We start from the raw sequence: 17778 nt of genomic DNA, 5'->3' as shown, positions 1-17778 counted from the left end.
TTTCCGCTTCTAAATCCTACTGTGCTTACCACAGGCAGTTGTTGATGTAAAAAGATTAATTGCATTTAAGGAGAAATTAGAAAAGCACAGGTTAAAAAGAACCACAAGGTTTTGTGGATAGCATCAGATGAAGAATATAATTCCGACTTTTGGACAGATATATGGATATGAAGGGTTTATAGGGCTATGAGCAGAACATGGGCAAATCAGATTATCCCAGTACACTATCTTGGCTGGTATGGACAAGATGAGCAGAAAGGTGTGTTTCCGTGCTGTACAGCAGTAGAGGACTCGTGGTTCAGCTACGGACTGCATCTGGAACACCATATACTTTTATGAGTTTCCTTATTTTAAGGAAAGATTTTAACGTGTTGAAAGCAATTCGGAGCTTTGTTGGACTGAAATCTGGAATGCGTCATTTGTTTTAAGAGGAAAGGTTAACCATCTCGTACCCACTCAAGTTTAGAAGAGCGAGAAGGGGCTTGAAATATGAGATTCATAGTGAACTTGACTGGGTGGTACGGAGGAGAGGCTATTTCCTGTTGTGGGAGAATCTAGAGGTAGGAGGCCACACATTTAACACAGCTGTATCATTTTTTTCTCTCTCAGAGTCTTCAGCACACTCACCCTGAAGGGGTGGTGGATGCAGTGTATCCAAATATCTTTACGGGCAAACTAGATAAAGCAAGAGGATTAAAAAGTAGACAGGGATGTGTAATTGAGGTTATAATCAGATTAGCCCTAATCTTATTAAATGGCAAGCATTGTCTAGGCCCCAATTATCCTACTGCTGCTCCTTGTTTGTAGATGCAATCTCAAAATGATGTGTAGTGGAGATAGATTCCGTCATGTTTAACCACTTTATTGTACAATCATCCTGACATCTATGGGAATAGTGTGAGACGGCACTGTGGCGCAGCGGTAGAGTTGCTGCCTCACAGCACCAGAGACCCGGGCTCGATCCTGACTACGGGTGCTGTCTGTACGGACTTTGTGCAATTTGAGGAAAAACCTTTTTACCCAGAGAGTTGTGAATCTGTGGAATTCTCTGCCACAGAAGGCAGTGGCGTCCAATTCAGTGGATGCTTTCAAGAGAGAATTAGATTTAACTCTTTGGGCTAAAGGAATCAAGGGATATGGGGAAAAAGCACGAACGGGGTACTGATTTTAGATGATCAGCCATGATCATATTCAATGGCGGTGTTAGCCCAAAGGGTCAAATGGCCTACTCCTGCACCTATTATTCTATGTTTCTATTCTCCATGTGACAGCAATGGTTTTTCTCCGGATGCTCCAATTTCCTCCCTCATTTCAAAGATGTACTGGTTTGTAAATTAATTAACTTAGGTAAAATTGTAAATTGTCCCTAATGTGTGGGATAGTGTTGGTGTATGGGGTGATCACACGGACTCGGTGGGCCGAAGGGCCTGGTTCTGCGCTGTATCTCTATAAAGTCCAAATAGTAGAAATGTTGGTATATTCCCAACAAAAAAACACTTGATCGTTGAGTCGTTACAGCTGTCTGTAATGCTTCTTTGCAGTTTCAAAGGCGTGCAATAAAAGGTGATTTTGACTCACAGTAAAGCAATATCCTTGCAGAACCATGCACCTTGAATAGTTCAAAGCATCACTGGAAACAAATAAGCAAGATAATAACTTAATCAGCCACACTTGAATGTCAGCAGAAAACAAGAATGGGTTCACGTGTACCATTTTTAAATTCAGTTTAGTACCTAGTTTTAACAAAATGTACATGCAGGTATGTATAGGAAAAAAACTGCAGATGCTGGTCTAAATCGAAGGTAGACACAAAATGCTGGAGTAACTCAGCGGGTCAGGCAGCATCTCGGGAGAGAAGGAATGGGTGACGTTTCGGGTCGAAACGTCACCCATTCCTTCTCTCCCAAGATGCTGCCTGACTCGCTGAGTTGCTCCAGCATTTTGTGTCTACCGTGCGGGTATGTATGTGTGTCCAAAGAAAGGGAACGTATCTTCTGCTACTATCAGTGCAGCTTTGCACCCTTTTGCACCTTGGTTTAGAGCTGAAACTCATAGTTATTGGTGTTCTTTCTTTTAGGATATCCTCCTCATTAATCTCATCATTGAACATATGATTTGTGATCCAGATCCTGAGCTCGGCGGTGCAGTCCAACTTATGGGACTACTCCGCACACTGGTCGACCCTGAGAACATGTTGGCCACAGCCAACGTAAGTATTTTTATGTCTCGTTCTGTTTTCCACCCGTGTGTTCGTCACATTAGTTTTTCTATTTTATCTGTTTATTTTTACCTGTTAAAAAAAGTATCAGTTTTTGTCTCATTCCCCGAAACCTCCAGTTTCAAATATTGCGGTCACGGTGGCGCAGCGGTAGAGTTGCTGTCTTACAGCGAATGCAGCGCCGAAGACCCGGGTTCCATCCCGACTACGGGCGCTGTCTGTACGGAGTTTGTACGTTCTCCCTGTGATCTGCGTGGGTTTTCTCTGAGATCTTCGGTTTCCTCCCACACTCCAAAGGTTTGTAGGTTAATTGGCTTGATAAATGTAAAAATTGTCCCTAGTGGGTGTAGGATGGTGTTAATGTGCGGGGATCGCTGGTCGGCGCGGACCCGGTGGGCCGAAGGGCCTGTTTCCGCGCTGTATCTCTAAACTAAGGCCATGTTTTTGCTACCCAGACATTTTCTAAGATATGGAATCTTGCTGCTTTGCTTAATCTTTTTCATTGTAGTTATTCTTTGTTTTCCTTGATCTCTGTGTATCTGCCATGAAGGCTGAAATTCTAAATTTAACTCCCAAAGATGAATATCCCGCCCATTCCACTTCATCCAAGATGGTCAACCCTGTCTGATCACCCCCACTTCACGCGTGCACAAACATTATTCACTCGTTATTGTCACAGTACATCCACAGTGACAAAGGATCCTTATCTTCCCATTGATATTGTTCCTTGGATTTCCACAATCTTACATCCACAATGTCTCTTGAAAACCTTTCGCAGTGGAACAGTCAAAATGTGGAAAACGAGGATGCTGGTTTACAAAACAGAGACACATAGAAACATAGAAAATAGGTGCAGGAGTAGGCCATTCGGCCCTTCGAGCCTGCACCGCCATTCAATATGATCATGGCTGATCATCCAGCTCAGTAGCCTGTACCTGCCTTCTCTCCATACCCCCTGATCCCTTTAGCAAAAAGGGCCACATCTAACTCCCTCTTAAATATAGCCAATGAACTGGCCTCAACTACTTTCTGTGGCAGAGAATTCCACAGACTCACCACTCTCTGTGTGAAGAAATGTTTTCTCATCTCGGTCCTAAAAGACTTCCCCCTTATCCTTAAGCTGTGACCCCTGGTTCTGGACTCCCCCAACATCGGGAACAATCTTCCCGCATCTAGCCTCTCCAACCCCTTAAGAAATTTTATATGTTTCTATAAGATCCCCCCTCAGTCTTCTAAATTCCAGCGAGTACAAGCCCAGTCTATCCAGTCTTTCCTCATATGAAAGTCCCGCCATCCCAGGGATCAATCTGGTGAACCTTCTCTGTACTTCCTCTAATGTGGACACAATGTGCTAGAATAACTCACTGGGTTAGGCAGCATTCTTGGAGAACAAGGAGAGGTGACGTTTCTGCTCAGGCCATCTGAAGAAGGTTCGCAACCTGAAATGTCTCCTATCCATGTTCTCCAGAGATGCTGCGTGATCTTCTGAGTTACTCCAGCATTTTGTGTCTTTTTTTGTAAACCAGCAACTGCAGTTTCTCCTGGTTAGACAACTTGATCGACTTGAATGAGTTGAGCTAAGGGGCCTGTTTCTATGCTGTACAGTTCTATTACTCTAAACCTAGCAACAATAAAGGTATGTATAACTTTGGTTTGCGCGTATAGTTCATTTAGTGTAAGCCACACAGTTTTGCCATGTTGAGATGGTGGTGGAGCAGGTGGATGTTCAGGCAATGAGTAGCTTTCCCCTGGATAGCGTTGTCAAACTTGCACCCTTTAAGGCAAGTGTGCATTAATAACAAATGGTGCAGTGGAAAATGAAAATCTTTTGTGGCAAAGGAATTGAACACGGAATAAGTTTTGATAACACGAGGGAGCGCAGTATTAATAGGCTGGATTGTGTTGGAGCATTTGGTGTCAGATCGCACAGCCTCTAACCACCTACCCAGCCACACTTTTTCTGGATGTGGAAGCTCAAATGAGATAGAAACATAGAAAATTGGTGCAGGAGGAGGCCATTTGGCCCTTCGAGCCAGCGCCGCCATTCATTGTGATCATGGCTGATCATCCACAATCAGTAACCCGTGCCTACCTTCTCCCCATATCCCTTGATTCCACTAGCCCCTAGAGCTCTATCTAACAGCTCTATCTAACTATCTAACAGATGATCCTGCATATCCTGCAAGGCAGAGGATGGATTCCACTTGTCCTCCTTCACTTAACATATTATCCCTGGCGCTACTACTGAGTTAGCATTCCTTCCTAGTAATGGTGCTCCAGACAGAGCCATTTCCAACTGCGATCTAGCCAAACATTGTTAAAAGTAGAGTAAAAAGAATGTACTGGCTTGCTGTTTTAATGTTAGGTGTATCCGCTAAATGTTGTCAACAGCAATTTTGTCAAATAAATTATCTCTCTATTTAACAAGCCTTTAGGCCCTTTTATTAGATGGATTTATGGAAACTGAGTAGTGTCGTTTTATATGAACTCAAAGCGTATATATATATCTATAAAACACAATAGTTCCCTCTGCTGGATAACTGAGAAACAAAAAAGGCAGCTGCATGGGTGAGCAAAACAGCAAACTGCTGGAAGAACTCAACAGGTCAGGCAGCATCACTGAATGGAAATGGGCAGGTGCCGTTTATGATTGGGGCCCCTTCCTACACCATTTGTGGAATTTCATGGGTGGTAATGTCCTAGAACCAACGGCACTTGCCAATTTAATTGCGTGGCGGCGCAGCGGTAGAGTTGCCGCCTTACAGCGAATGCAGCGCCGGAGACCCGGGTTCCATCCCGACTACGGGCGCCGTCTGTACGGAGTTTGCACGTTCTCCCCGTGACCTGCGTGGGTTTTCTCCGAGATCTTCGGTTTCCTCCCACGCTCTAAAGACGTGCAGGTTTGTAGGTTAATTGGCTTGGTGTAAGTGTAAATTGTCTCTAGTGCATGTCGGAGAGTGTTAATGTGCGGCGATCGCTGGTCGGTGGGCCTGTTTCTGCGCTGTATCTCTAAACTAAAAGAAAAACTGAACTAAATGGCCAGTAAAATATTGACATGAAATCTCTCATTCTCAACAATATGTCCCTTGGTTGTCACAAGAAATATTATTCGTATGTTGAATGTTGTTAGTCAGTGGCCACTTGAATCAAAGGTATTAAGACTTGTGTTTCGTTTATTGTCAATTGCAAGGTATAGTGAAAAGCTTTTTGTTGCGTGCTATCTAGTCAGCGGAAAGACTGATCATGATTGCATTTGAGCCGTCCACAGTGTACAGGATACAGGAATAAAGTACAGTGCAGGATAAAGTCTGGTTAAAGATAGTCCGAGGATCTCCAATGTAGATACCTCCCTGAGGGAGATAGAAGCTCAGGACCACCTGCTCTTGAGTTATTGATAGGATTTGCCACATTGTCCGATCTTAACGTTTAATAGTCAGGCACGCCATACCCATGTCTGAAGAATTCATTTTTTGATGTGTTCCCTGGTCTGTGCCTTTGTTTCTGTATTCCAGATGATATATATTTTTAACATCAGTACCGTTTCCATTTAAAAGATTGCTACAAATGAGTGCCTAATTTCCTTCCACAGAAAACTGAGAAGACTGAGTTCCTGAGTTTCTTTTATAAACACTGCATGCATGTCCTGACTGCCCCCTTGCTGGCGAATACCACTGAGGAGAAGCCCAGCAAAGGCGAGGCAGCTCCATATAACGGTCAGTACCACCCATCTTCTTAATTTCAGCCTGTGGCATGCAAATACACTTTTGTAGAAATGTTGAGTGGTGACAAAGGAACTTGTTCTGCTCCTCCAGTCCTAGCATGGCCTGTTTCTAAACTCCAGCAGCAGTGACTGTGGGGAGTTCTTCTTGCCCATTCCAAGGCAGAACAGCTCCGCCGAGGAAAGGGAACTGGCAATGCAACCATCCCAAATATATTGTCAATGAATCACAAATCTACTTGTTTCAAATCCAGGTCAAAATGTCATTTTCTAATTATTTGGACCTGCTGGGGGTGGTGGTGGAAGCAGGGTGGCATTAAAGGGGCTTTGTAGAAGCGTAGATATGCAGGGGAAGGAGGGATGTGGGTCACGTGCAGGCAGAGGAGATTAGTTTAACCTGGCATTATGTTCAGCACTGACGTTGCAGGCCGAAGAGCCTGTTCCTGTGCTAAATTCTCAGTTCCATGTTTATTCAAGGAGTGTTTCCCCCAGTTTTTACTTTATCTTTCAGACTTCACCTGATCTTCAAAACTATAAGAAAACTATAGGCCACCAATAAGCGGCTGTTTGTAAACGCCATAAAGGCCACATAGCACCCAAGGAAAAGAGATTAACCTTTAGTGATAGGATGTGCTGGGGAGGGGGGTGGACCATTCACATTGACTGGCGGTGCTGGCTCGAAGGGCCGAATGGCCTCCTCTTGCACCTATTGTCTATTGCTTACTATCTGTATGTGTCCAAACGTTTATTTATTTTGAATGCTGTGGTGCAGTTTAAACTTAAAGTAAGCATGATGCGGAGAACTAGACGGCAGAGTTAATTCTGTTGCAGAGGATTAGGCAAGATGTATTCAATGGTTTTGGTGTAAGTCTGCATGCATTTTGAATGTTAAATTCTCTGCATAATTTGCTTGGTTTTGCAAAGGCAAACCTCTTGAGACAAAAGCCACTAAATTGACACCAACCATCTGCAGAGATTTTAACCAAGTGCTCTGAATAAGGTTCATAGCAAGTGCTGAACTTTGGTAATTAAAAGACCTTCATCGCTTTCTAAACTACATCTATGTTCTTTTTGGGTGCAAGACATTCTCCCCCACTAGATTCCCATCTCCTTGCCTCACACCTCACCCCCTAGCCATTGGGTTACCCACATATCATTGCACATTAGATGCAATATACTATTACACGAATCATTATACTATTAGATGCAGCAACTGTTGCTGATTGTAACCCCGTAGCGCTAAATGTTTTGGTATACTGGATTGGCTTACAATCTTCTGACTGGTTCAATAGTTTTGGATCAGTTGAGAAAATGATTCCAGTTGAGCAGAGCTGCTGTTGTCAGAACTGTTGGAGAAACCCTGTTCAGGATTTTCAGAACCATGGCAGGAGACAATGTCATTAGCTTTCCTCTTTAACATATTGCTGTCACCTTCATGTGGCTGTGTTCCAGTTACATCTTTCTCAGGGCTACCTGCCCCACTCTAAAAACCACAGATATTCCATGCAGTCATTCATAAAAGTCAATTTCAATGATACCAAACCCTTTAGGTTTTTATCTGGCTTCTCCTAGAAGTGCTTCCAAAACTAGACCAGAAAGTGAAGGACTTTACCTGAAAACACCTGCACTATGCTGCACCAAAGAAGAAACCAAAGATGTTACCCTTGGCCTTAAAGAACCATAGATACAGTGCCCTCCATAATGTTTGGGACAAAGACCCATCATTTATTTATTTGCCTCTGTACTCCACAATTTGAGATTTGTAATAGAAAAAAATCATGTGGTTAAAGTGCACTGTCAGATTTTATTAAAGGGCATTTTTATGCATTTTGGTTTCACCATGTAGAAATTACAGCTGTGTTTATACATAGTCCCCCCCCCATTTCAGGGCACCATAATATTTGGGACACATGGCTTCACAGGTGTTTGTAATTGCTCAGGTGTGTTTAAATGCCTCCTTAATGCAGGTATAAGAGAGCTCTCAGCACCTAGTCTTTCCTCCAGTCTTTCCATCACCGTTGGAAACTTTTATTGCTGTTTACCAACATGAGGACCAAAATTGTGCCAATGAAAGTCAAAGAAGCCGTTATGAGACTGAGAAACAAGAATAAAACTGTTAAAGACATCAGCCAAACCTTAGGCTTACCATAATCAACTTTTTGGAATATCATTAAAAAGAAAGAGAGCACTGGTGAGCTTACTAATCGCAAAGGGACTGGCAGACCAAGGAAGACCTCCACAGCTGATGACAGAAGAATTCTCTCTACAATAAAGAAAAATCCCCAAACACCTGTCCGACAGATCAGAAACACTCTTCAGGAGGCAGGTGTGGATTTGTCAATGACCACTGTCTGCAGAAGATTTCATGAACAGAAATACAGAGGCTACACTGCAAGATGCAAACCACTGGTTAGCTGCAAAAATAGGATGGCCAGGTTACAGTTTGCCAAGAAGTACTTAAAACAGCAACCACAGTTCTGGAAAAAGGTCTTGTGGACCGATGAGACGAAGATTAACTTGTATCAGAGTGATGGCAGGAGCAAAGTATGGAGGAGAGAAGGAACTGCCCAAGATCCAAAGCATACCACCTCATCTGTGAAACACGGTGGTGGGGTGTTATGGCTTGGGCATGTATGGCTGCTGAAGGTACTGGCTCACTTATCTTCATTGATGATACAACTGCTGATGGTAGTAGCATAATGAATTCTGAAGTGTGTAAACACATCCTATCTGCTCATGTTCAAACAATTGCCTCAAAACTCATTGGCCTTTGGTTCATTCTACAGCAATGATCCCAAACATACTGCCAAACAACAAAGCAAAAAAAGAGTCAATTCTTGAGTGGCCAAGTCAATCACCCGATCTGAACCCAATTGAGCATGCCTTTGATATGCTGAAGGGAAAACTGAAGGGGACTAGCTCCCAAAACAAGCATGAGCTAAATATGGCTGCAATACAGGCCTGGCAGAGCATCACCAGAGAAGACACCCAGCAACTGGTGATGTCCATGAATCGCAGACTTCAAGCAGTCATTGCATGCAAAGGATATGCAACAAAACACTAAACATGACTACTTTCATTTACATGACATTGCTGTGTCCCAAACATTATGGTGCCCTGAAATTGGGGGACTATGTATAAACACTGCTGTAATTTCTACATGGTGAAACCAAAATGCATAAAAATGGCCTTTATTAAAATCTGACAATGTGCACTTTAACCACATGTGATTTTTTTCTATTACAAATCTTAAATTGTGGAGTACAGAGGCAAATAAATAAATGATGGGTCTTTGTCCCAAACATTATGGAGGGCACTATATGTAAAAGTCTGACGTCAGCTGTTTTGCTTGGCAACAGTAAGACATGAGCTCACTTTTCCTCCTTTACAACCGAGCCACTCATTACCATTTCGGGAAGGAAGGATATCAACAAAATCTTTTTGTTTAGTTGCCTGGTAACAGTGAATGTCATCCATCAGCTTGGGTGTGCATTTGGCTGCTACCGAGTTCCCATAGGCCCTCGTATCCTCAATCCTAACTAGTTTGGATTGAGATTGGAAGTGGAGTTTCTCCTGAGCCAAACGAAGCTCTTTGCTGGAGTCAGTGTCTGGTTCATTTTCAGTTCTTGCCTGTGACATCAGCTGGACTTAGCTTGTAATATTTATGCGAGCCCTTTTACATATTCAGAAATTTGATATTTACCTTCCTGTATTAATTTTAAATGTCTATTCCCTTAAAATAAAAACAGTGTTAGAAGGCAAGGTCGCCCCTTGATCAACTGTATGAAGATTACAACCCTTGACAGCAAACATCTGTCGTAACTATATTTTGGTGGCCTATCTGGAACATCTACTTAAATAGAAGATAAATGTAGTTTATGTTGGAAACCAAATGGTGCACTTCCTATTTGAGGAAGCAAAACAGGTAGTTACACAGAATCTTAACTATTGCTTGCTGATCCCTATGTTCAACCATTCCTTCTCTCCGGAGCCACTACCTGTCCCAATGCTGAGTTACTCCAGCATTTTTTGTCCATCTTCCTACTGAAAACTAATGTTTTTTTTGCATTTCTAATTCTGACAAAGGGTCCAGTACCTGAAATGTTAACTGTTTCTTTTTCCACAGCTGCTGCCTGATCTGCTGTGTGTTTCCAGCTTTTTTCTATTTTTATTTTAAATTTTCAGCATCTGTTTTAGCTGTGTTTGTCTTTTACTATTAACTGGTGATTCCTCGTGTTGCTATTCATGGAATTCCATGCATAAAATATTACTTACATTTTCTAATAATAGCCACTGCACTACAGAATTTAATTATAAGAGTGCTGGGTTTTTTGAATTGTACGGTAGTTATGAAGAGCAAAACCAGATTAATTACATCCAGACTGTCGTATCACTGAAAAACTTGATAATTTTGGTAGATTGAATGTGTGATAAAGTTCTGTTTAAATTATTTAGAGATTGCAACAGTTTAAATGTTTAACATTTATTTTGAAGGTACAACACTTTAAAGGACAATAATGATTACAATGGACCAATATGTCAGCACTGTTTGGTTGGCGTTGAGAATTTTTTTTTGGTTAAAAACATGGGGAAATATTTTAATCGGCAGAGTTGGTAGTTCCTTTCTCAAAGCAGTAGTGCGGTGAAATGTCAGCCTCACTCTGCTGAGGTCCTGGTACATGGAGAATGACTCTTCAATCTTGCAGCAAAAAAGACTGAAAATCTGACACAAAGTGCCACCTTTTGTTATTCGTTATGAGGACAATCAGTAGGAAGGCGTAAGATAGACACAGTGCTGGAGCAACTCAGCGGGTCAGGCAGCTCTTAGACAATAGGTGCAGGAGTAGGCCATTCGGCCCTTCGAGCTAGCACCGCCATTCAATGTGATCATGGCTGATCATTCTCAATCAGTACCCCGTTCCTGCTTTCTCCCCATACCCCCTGACTCCGCTATCCCTAAGAGCTCTATCTAGCTCTCTCTTGAATGTATTCAGAGAATTGGCCTCCACTGCCCTCTGAGGCAGAGAATTCCACAGATTCACAACTCTCTGACTGAAAAGGTTTTTCCTCATCTCTGTTCTAAATGGCCTACCCCTTATTCTTAAACTGTGGCCCCTGGTTCTGGACTCCCCCAACATTGGGAACATGTTTCCTGCCTCTAATGTGTCCAACCCCTTAATAATCTTAATAATCTTAATCTGGAGAAAAGGAATAGGTGACGTTTCAGGTCAGGACCTGTCCTCAGACTGGAACTCACAGGCTGACTTGCGGTCTTAAGTCAGCCCGCCGACCCAAAATGTTGCCTATTCCTTTTCTCCAGAGATGCTGCCTGACCCGCTGAGTTACTTCAGCACTTTGTGTCTATCTTCGGTATAAACCAGCATCTGCAGTGCCTTCCTACACTGAAAATCTGACATCTTTTAATGGATCTTTATTGAGAAATATAGCCCCATATACGATATAAATTTCAGCTTGTCAGAAGAATAACTATGTACCAGTTATCAATGTGTCTTTCGGCCTGCTAGGAAGTAAAACAAAACATAATGTGCCATTTAAAATTCCCTTGCTATCACAACCTGTATTCTCAGCTACAGTATCTTACACCACATGTCAAATTATACCAAATGCTTCACAAAAAAAACATTATTAAATGAAGATCACCAGTCATCAAATAATGCAAATCTATTAAGACAGATGACCAAAAGTATGTTTGAAGAGGAGGCAGGTAGACACAAAATGCTGGAGAAACTCAGGAGGCAGCATCTCTGGAGAGAAGGAATGGGTGACGTTTCAGGTCGAGACCCTTCTTCAGACTGATCAAGGCATCAAGAAGGAAGGAAAAGATTCAGAATCCTGTTGCTCAGAGTATTAGCCGCTAAAGCCATGGTGTCCAAGGACCACGTGATTAAACTTTGAATGAGAGGCACATTTGATGATTCTGTTAGTGGTGCACTAATCCCTGTTTCTATTGCACTCGGTGTCTGAAGCATCATGTGGCACTTCACATTGGCAAAATGATTTTTAATAGTTACTGTTGATTACTGTTGGGCAATGATTACTGTTGGGCAATCATTTTAAACAATGGGAGGATTGCATATATTGTCATAAATGACCAACTGGTTTGTCTTTGAGAGGGAATGGCATAAAGCCTAAATGTTCCTATCTGTGATTCTTGAAAAATTAAATGGTGACCAGAGACCCGGGTTCGATCCTGACTACGGGTGCTGTCTGTATGAAGTTTGTATGTTCTCCCTGTGATGGCCTCTGTTTTCTCTGGGTTCTCCGGTTTCATCCCACATTCCAAAGACGTACAGGTTTGTAGGTCAATTGACTTCAGTTTTAAACAATTGTAAATTGTCCCTAGTGTAGGATAGTGCTAGTGTACAGGGTGATTGGCACAGACTCGGTGGGCCGATGGACCTGGTTCCATTCTGTATGTCTGTAAGTAAAGGAGGGATATGGATGCTTTGAAGATGGCGTGAAAACGTTCACCTGCATGTTGACCAGATTGGACTGTATCAGCTATAGGGAGAGATTTGTTTTCTCTGAATGGCAGAGGCTGAGAGACTACCTCATAGAAGTGTACTTAATTATGACAGGGTGGAGATGTCCGATTCTAGAGGGCATGAGTTCAAGCTGAGAGGAGGAAAATGTTTAAAGAATTGCAAAGCATGTTTTTATACATGAGTGGTAAATTCCTGGAACATGCTGACAAGGGTGATGGTAGAAACAGACACAATAGCAACGTTTAAGTGACATTTAGACAGGCAGCTGAACAGACAGGAGGTACAGGGTACAAACCATGTGTCGGCAGATGGGAACAGTTTAGCTTCGCAACATGGTGAACTGAAGGTAGACACAAAATGCTGGAGTAACTCAACGGGTCAGGCAACATCTTTGGAGGACATGGAAAGGTGACATTTCAGGTCGGAACCAGCATCTGCAGTCCCTTCCTACACACGGTGAACTGAAGGGCCTGTTCCTGTGCTGTCCTGTCCAATGAGAAAGCTTGCACTGTTACAATCTCCATTTACTAATCTTTGGTTTGTTGCTTTGGAAACTAGTGACTGCTGTTAAATTGTGTTGTATTTTGCCACTTTGTGTATTTTGACTTTAGTCCATCTGCTATTCTGATCTCTTTCACAGCAGGGTCAATAATATAAAAACCAGAGCTTGAGGCAAGCTGGTCATTGTCTATTTGTGCTGCTTATTTACGTGGCGGCGCCTAACGGCAGCGGCTGACTAGCAGTCTGTCCGTCTTTTTTTTGTTGAGTGTCGGTGTTGGGATGATTTTTATATATATTTTTTTGGTTGTGTATGTGTGGGAGGGGGTGGTGGTGTGTGGGGGGTGGGGGTGGGTGTGGGGAACTTTTCTCTTCCTCACGGCGCGGAGTGCGGCTCGGCTGCGGGGCCTAACATCCCCCGGTGCGGCTTGGCCGCTGGACTTTACATCCCGGTGCGGCTTGGCCGCTGGACTTTACATCCCGGTGCGGCTTGGCCGCTGGACTTTACATCCCGGTGCGGCTTGGCCGCTGGACTTACATCGCCCGGTGCAGCTCGGCTGCGGGGCTTAACACCGCCCGGTGCAACTCGGCTGCGGGACTTAACACCGCCCGGTGCGGCTCGGCTGCGGGACTTTTCACCGCTGGTGCGGCTCGGCTGCGGGACTTAACACCGCCCGGTGCGGCTCGGATGCAGGACTTTTCACCGCTGGTGCGGCTCGGCTGCGGGACTTAGCTGCGCAAGGCTTGGTCGCGGGCCTTTCATCGCCCGGTTCGGCCGCGAGACGTTTCAGCGCCCGGTGCGGGGACTGTGCGGGTCGGTCGGGGACGAGCTGTCTGTCCGTGGGTGTGGGGAAGAGAGGGGAAGTTTTGTTGCCTCCATCACAGTGAGGGGGTGTTTGGAGTCACTGTGATGGACGTTTGTGTTGGGGTTATGTGTCTTGTGTTCTTTTTTTTTTTTCTATGACTGCTATGTAGTTTCGTTCGGTACTTCGGTACCGAGCGACAAATAAAGCTCTGTTATACTGTTATACTGTTATTGTAAAGAGAAACACCTGAGTAACTTCACCGTTCTTCACATCACGTTCTTCTTTTGTTCTTCAGATGATTTCCAGACAGCTCAGCTTCTAGCCTTAATTTTGGAATTGCTCACCTTCTGCGTGGAGCATCACACCTATCACATTAAGAACTACATTATAAACAAGGACATCTTGCGGAGAGTGCTCGTACTCATGGGCTCAAAGCATGCCTTTGTGGCCTTGTGTAAGTCGAAGGTTGCTGGCTTTTAACCCATTTGCTGCTGACCTTTCTCAGATTGGCTGACACTTGTTGTGATACTTTACATGTGCTGCAACTTTCAGGTGCGCTTCGCTTCATGAGGAAAATAATTGGTTTGAAAGACGAGTTCTACAATCGCTACATTATGAAAGCTTTTCTGTTTGAGGCTGTGGTGAAGGCATTTCTGAACAACGGGTCCCGCTACAACTTGCTAAATTCAGCAATCATTGAAATGTTTGAGTTCATCAGAGTGGTAAGATTCGCTTGCTGACAGAGATGTAGCTAGTATAAGAAAATAACTGCAGATGCTGGTACAAATTGAAGGTATTTATTTCACAAAATGCTGGAGTAACTCAGCAGGTCAGGCAGCATCTCAGGAGAGAAGGAATGAATGGGTGATGTTTCGGATCTAGACCCTCCTTCAGACTGAAGAAGGGTCTCAACCCGAAACGTCACCCATTCCTTCTCTCCTGAGATGCTGCCTGACCTGCTGAGTTACTCCAGCATTTTGTGAATAAATACCTTCGAGGTGTAGCTAGTAATCTGCTAACAAGGGCAGAATGAGTATCATCAATACATTATGCTGCCACTTGGATTTATATCCGTGTTCTGTGCCCAACTTTAACCACAATATTGCCCCAGGAGAAGTTCTCATAACTGTTCCACGGCCTGTCTAACCACACTCAGGCACAGGAAACAACCTGTCAATGTGGCATTTAAGATGGTTTTAGAGAGGCGCGTGGATACGCTGGGAACAGAGGGAAATGGATCAGGTGCAGGCTGAGGCTAGTTTAACGTGGCATCATGTTCAGCATGGGCAATGTGGGCCAAAGGGCCTGTTATACTGTGCCGTACTGTTCTATGTCAAGGTGGTTCAGTCCATGTTCTGGAGAGTGCCAGGAAACACCAACGTCATTTTCAACTCTGTACTGAAAGAGCAGGTTCAGTCTAGCATCCTGCTGAACACCTTGCCCAGAGCAGGTTGCCGAAGACTGCTATCCAGAAGGCAATTGGTGGTTGCATCCTGCTCTCGTGTACGGGTGTAACAACAACAGCAGCAAAGTACACAGTAGGTCCTCTACCAAGGCAGATGCTTTCACATATTCTGTGTGTGGATGTCTACATGTTCTGTTGTGCTGCTTACAAGTAAGAGGTTCTGTCTGGGACAATAAAGTACCTTTGCACCCTTCATAATCTTGGAATTTTATGTGTGTAGTCCTTTCATTCGGAAGATGAAGTAGATTTTTTTTTTCACAACCCATCTTAACTTTAAATTATTTAAGTTCCGCTTAAAGCTGCTGTGGAGACCTGAAAAATCGAGGTCAATGAGTTAGTCATATGGCATAGAAACAGGCCCTTCAGCCCAATTCACCCATACCGTTAAAGATGCCCCAATTACACTAGTCCCACTTGCTAGTGTTTGACATATACCCCACGGATTTCCTGTCCGTGTGCAATGTCTTCTGAATGTTATGGTATCAGAGTTTGTAAAAAAAAAAAAAAAATTTACTTAATTCTGTTATTCTGGAAAGTGAATTTTGAATATTTCCATGAATGGTTAAAGCAATCTATTTTTCTCTCAACAGGAAGACATCAAATCCCTAACAGCTCATGTCATAGAAAATTACTGGAAAGCACTTGAAGATGTGGATTATGTGCAGACTTTCAAAGGACTGAAACTGCGATATGAGCAACAAAGGGAAAGACAGGATAATCCAAAACTTGACAGGTGAAGCTTATTTTTTACATGTGTTCTTTATTTTCCTCAAGGTGGAACTGTATAAAAGTCAGGAAGTATTGGTCAGGATATAATCAAAACCAAATAAAGGGAACGGGAGATAAATCATAGTTGAGTTGGGTGATATCAAACATGGAAATATAGTCTAAGGTAGACACAAAATGCTGGAGTAACTCAGCGGGTCAGGCAGCATCTCGGGAGAGAAGGGATAGGTGACGTTTCGGGTCGAGACTCTTCTTCAGATCACAAGATTAGAGATCGAAGGTATTTATTCACAAAATGCTGGAGTAACTCAGCAGGTCAGGCAGCATCTCAGGAGAGAAGGAATGGGCGACCCGAAACATCGCCCATTCCTTCTCTCCTGAGATGCTGCCTGACCTGCTGAGTTACTCCAGCATTTTGTGAATAAATACCTTCGATTTGTACCAGCATCTGCAGTTATTTTCTTACACAAGATTAGTGATTGTTCAGCCAGAGCTGAACACACTTCTCAGCATCTGCATACAATGGTGTTTTGCGCTTCATGTGCTTTAATTTAGTTTAGTTTAGTTTAGTTTAGAGATGCAGTGCGGAAACAGGCCCTTCGGCCCACCGGGTCCGCGCCGACCAGCGATCCCCGCACATTAACACTATCCTACACACACTTCTTGTGCGTAGTAGTCGAAAGATTGGTGGAAACAGGGCCGCGACGTGAACGCTCTTTCCTTGACCACATGAAATATAGTAGGAAAAGTCTACTTTCTAATCAAGGCATGGATGTAAGATCATGAGATAGGAGTAGAATTAAGCCATTCAACCCATCAAGTCTACTCCGCATTCAATCATGGCTGATCTATCTCTCTCTGCCTTCTCCCCATAACCTCTGACATCCGTACTAACTAAGAATCTATCTCTGCCTTAAATATATCCACTGATTTTGCCTCCACAGCCTACTGTGCCAAAGAATTCCACAGATTCACCACCCTCTGACGAAAGAAATTCCTCCCCATCTCCTTCCTAAAAGAACATCAGCATATCCTTCCTTAGATACGGTGCCCAAAATTGCTCATAATATTCCAAAAGTGGCCTGACCAGTGCTTTGTAGAGTCTCAGCATTACATCCCTGTTTTGTTTATAAGCCCTCTCAAAATAAATGTTAGCATTGCGCTCTTTACTACTGATTCGACAATTAACATTTTGGGAATCATGCACCAGCACTCCCAAGTCCCTTTGCACCTCCGATTTCTGGATTCTCTTCTCATTTAGAAAATAATCTATGCCTTTATTCTTACTACCAAAATGCATGACACCACACTTTGCTAAACTATATTCCATCTGCCACTTGTCTGCACACTCTTACAAACCTACCCAAGTCCTTCTGCAGAGTCCCTGCATTCTCTACACTACCTGCCCCTCCACCTACTTTCCTATCATCCACAAAGCCTTCAATCCTTGTATGCCGAGAATCTGGGAAATTGTGTGTTAAAATACAACCAAAATCACCAAGAAGCATTTAAGAGAGTCATCCATGAGCTATATTAGGGTGGACCAGACCAGGGAAACATAAGGCCAATGTCCAAAGCAATATCATCAAAGACCTGCACCACCCTGGCCATTCTCTCATTCTGCTTCTCCCATCGGGAGGATAGTATATGTGCCACCAGTTTCAAGAATAGCTTCTTCCCGGCGCCCGCCAGGCTTTTGAACACGGCACAACACGAACCTCAGCAACTATGATCTTTTGTAGGCCGAGTCTTTAGTTGCACTCCGGAGTTTAGGGGTTTTTTTGCACTTTGTATTAGTCATTAAGTGAATTTTTCTGTATGTATTGTGTTACAGTCCTGTT

General features: G+C 43.4%; 1 protein-coding gene across 4 annotated transcripts in view; it reads left to right on the top strand.

The window, feature by feature from the left end:
- LOC144597493 (serine/threonine-protein phosphatase 4 regulatory subunit 3) overlaps positions 1–17778 on the top strand; it is a 108364-nt gene that overhangs the window by 80541 nt on the left and 10045 nt on the right. For all 4 annotated transcript variants that reach the window (XM_078406956.1, XM_078406957.1, XM_078406954.1 and 1 more), the window contains 5 exons: positions 2078–2209; positions 5808–5931; positions 14042–14200; positions 14299–14468; positions 15802–15944. In XM_078406956.1, coding sequence (XP_078263082.1) covers positions 2078–2209; positions 5808–5931; positions 14042–14200; positions 14299–14468; positions 15802–15944 — 728 coding nt within the window. The remainder of the gene's footprint in view (positions 1–2077; positions 2210–5807; positions 5932–14041; positions 14201–14298; positions 14469–15801; positions 15945–17778) is intronic.

This window comes from Rhinoraja longicauda, chromosome 10 (genome assembly GCF_053455715.1).
Source record: "Rhinoraja longicauda isolate Sanriku21f chromosome 10, sRhiLon1.1, whole genome shotgun sequence".
NCBI classification, from domain to species: domain Eukaryota; kingdom Metazoa; phylum Chordata; class Chondrichthyes; order Rajiformes; family Arhynchobatidae; genus Rhinoraja; species Rhinoraja longicauda.
The sequence above is the reverse complement of the archived record's forward strand: the minus strand, read 5'-3'. Positions and strand labels throughout refer to the sequence as shown.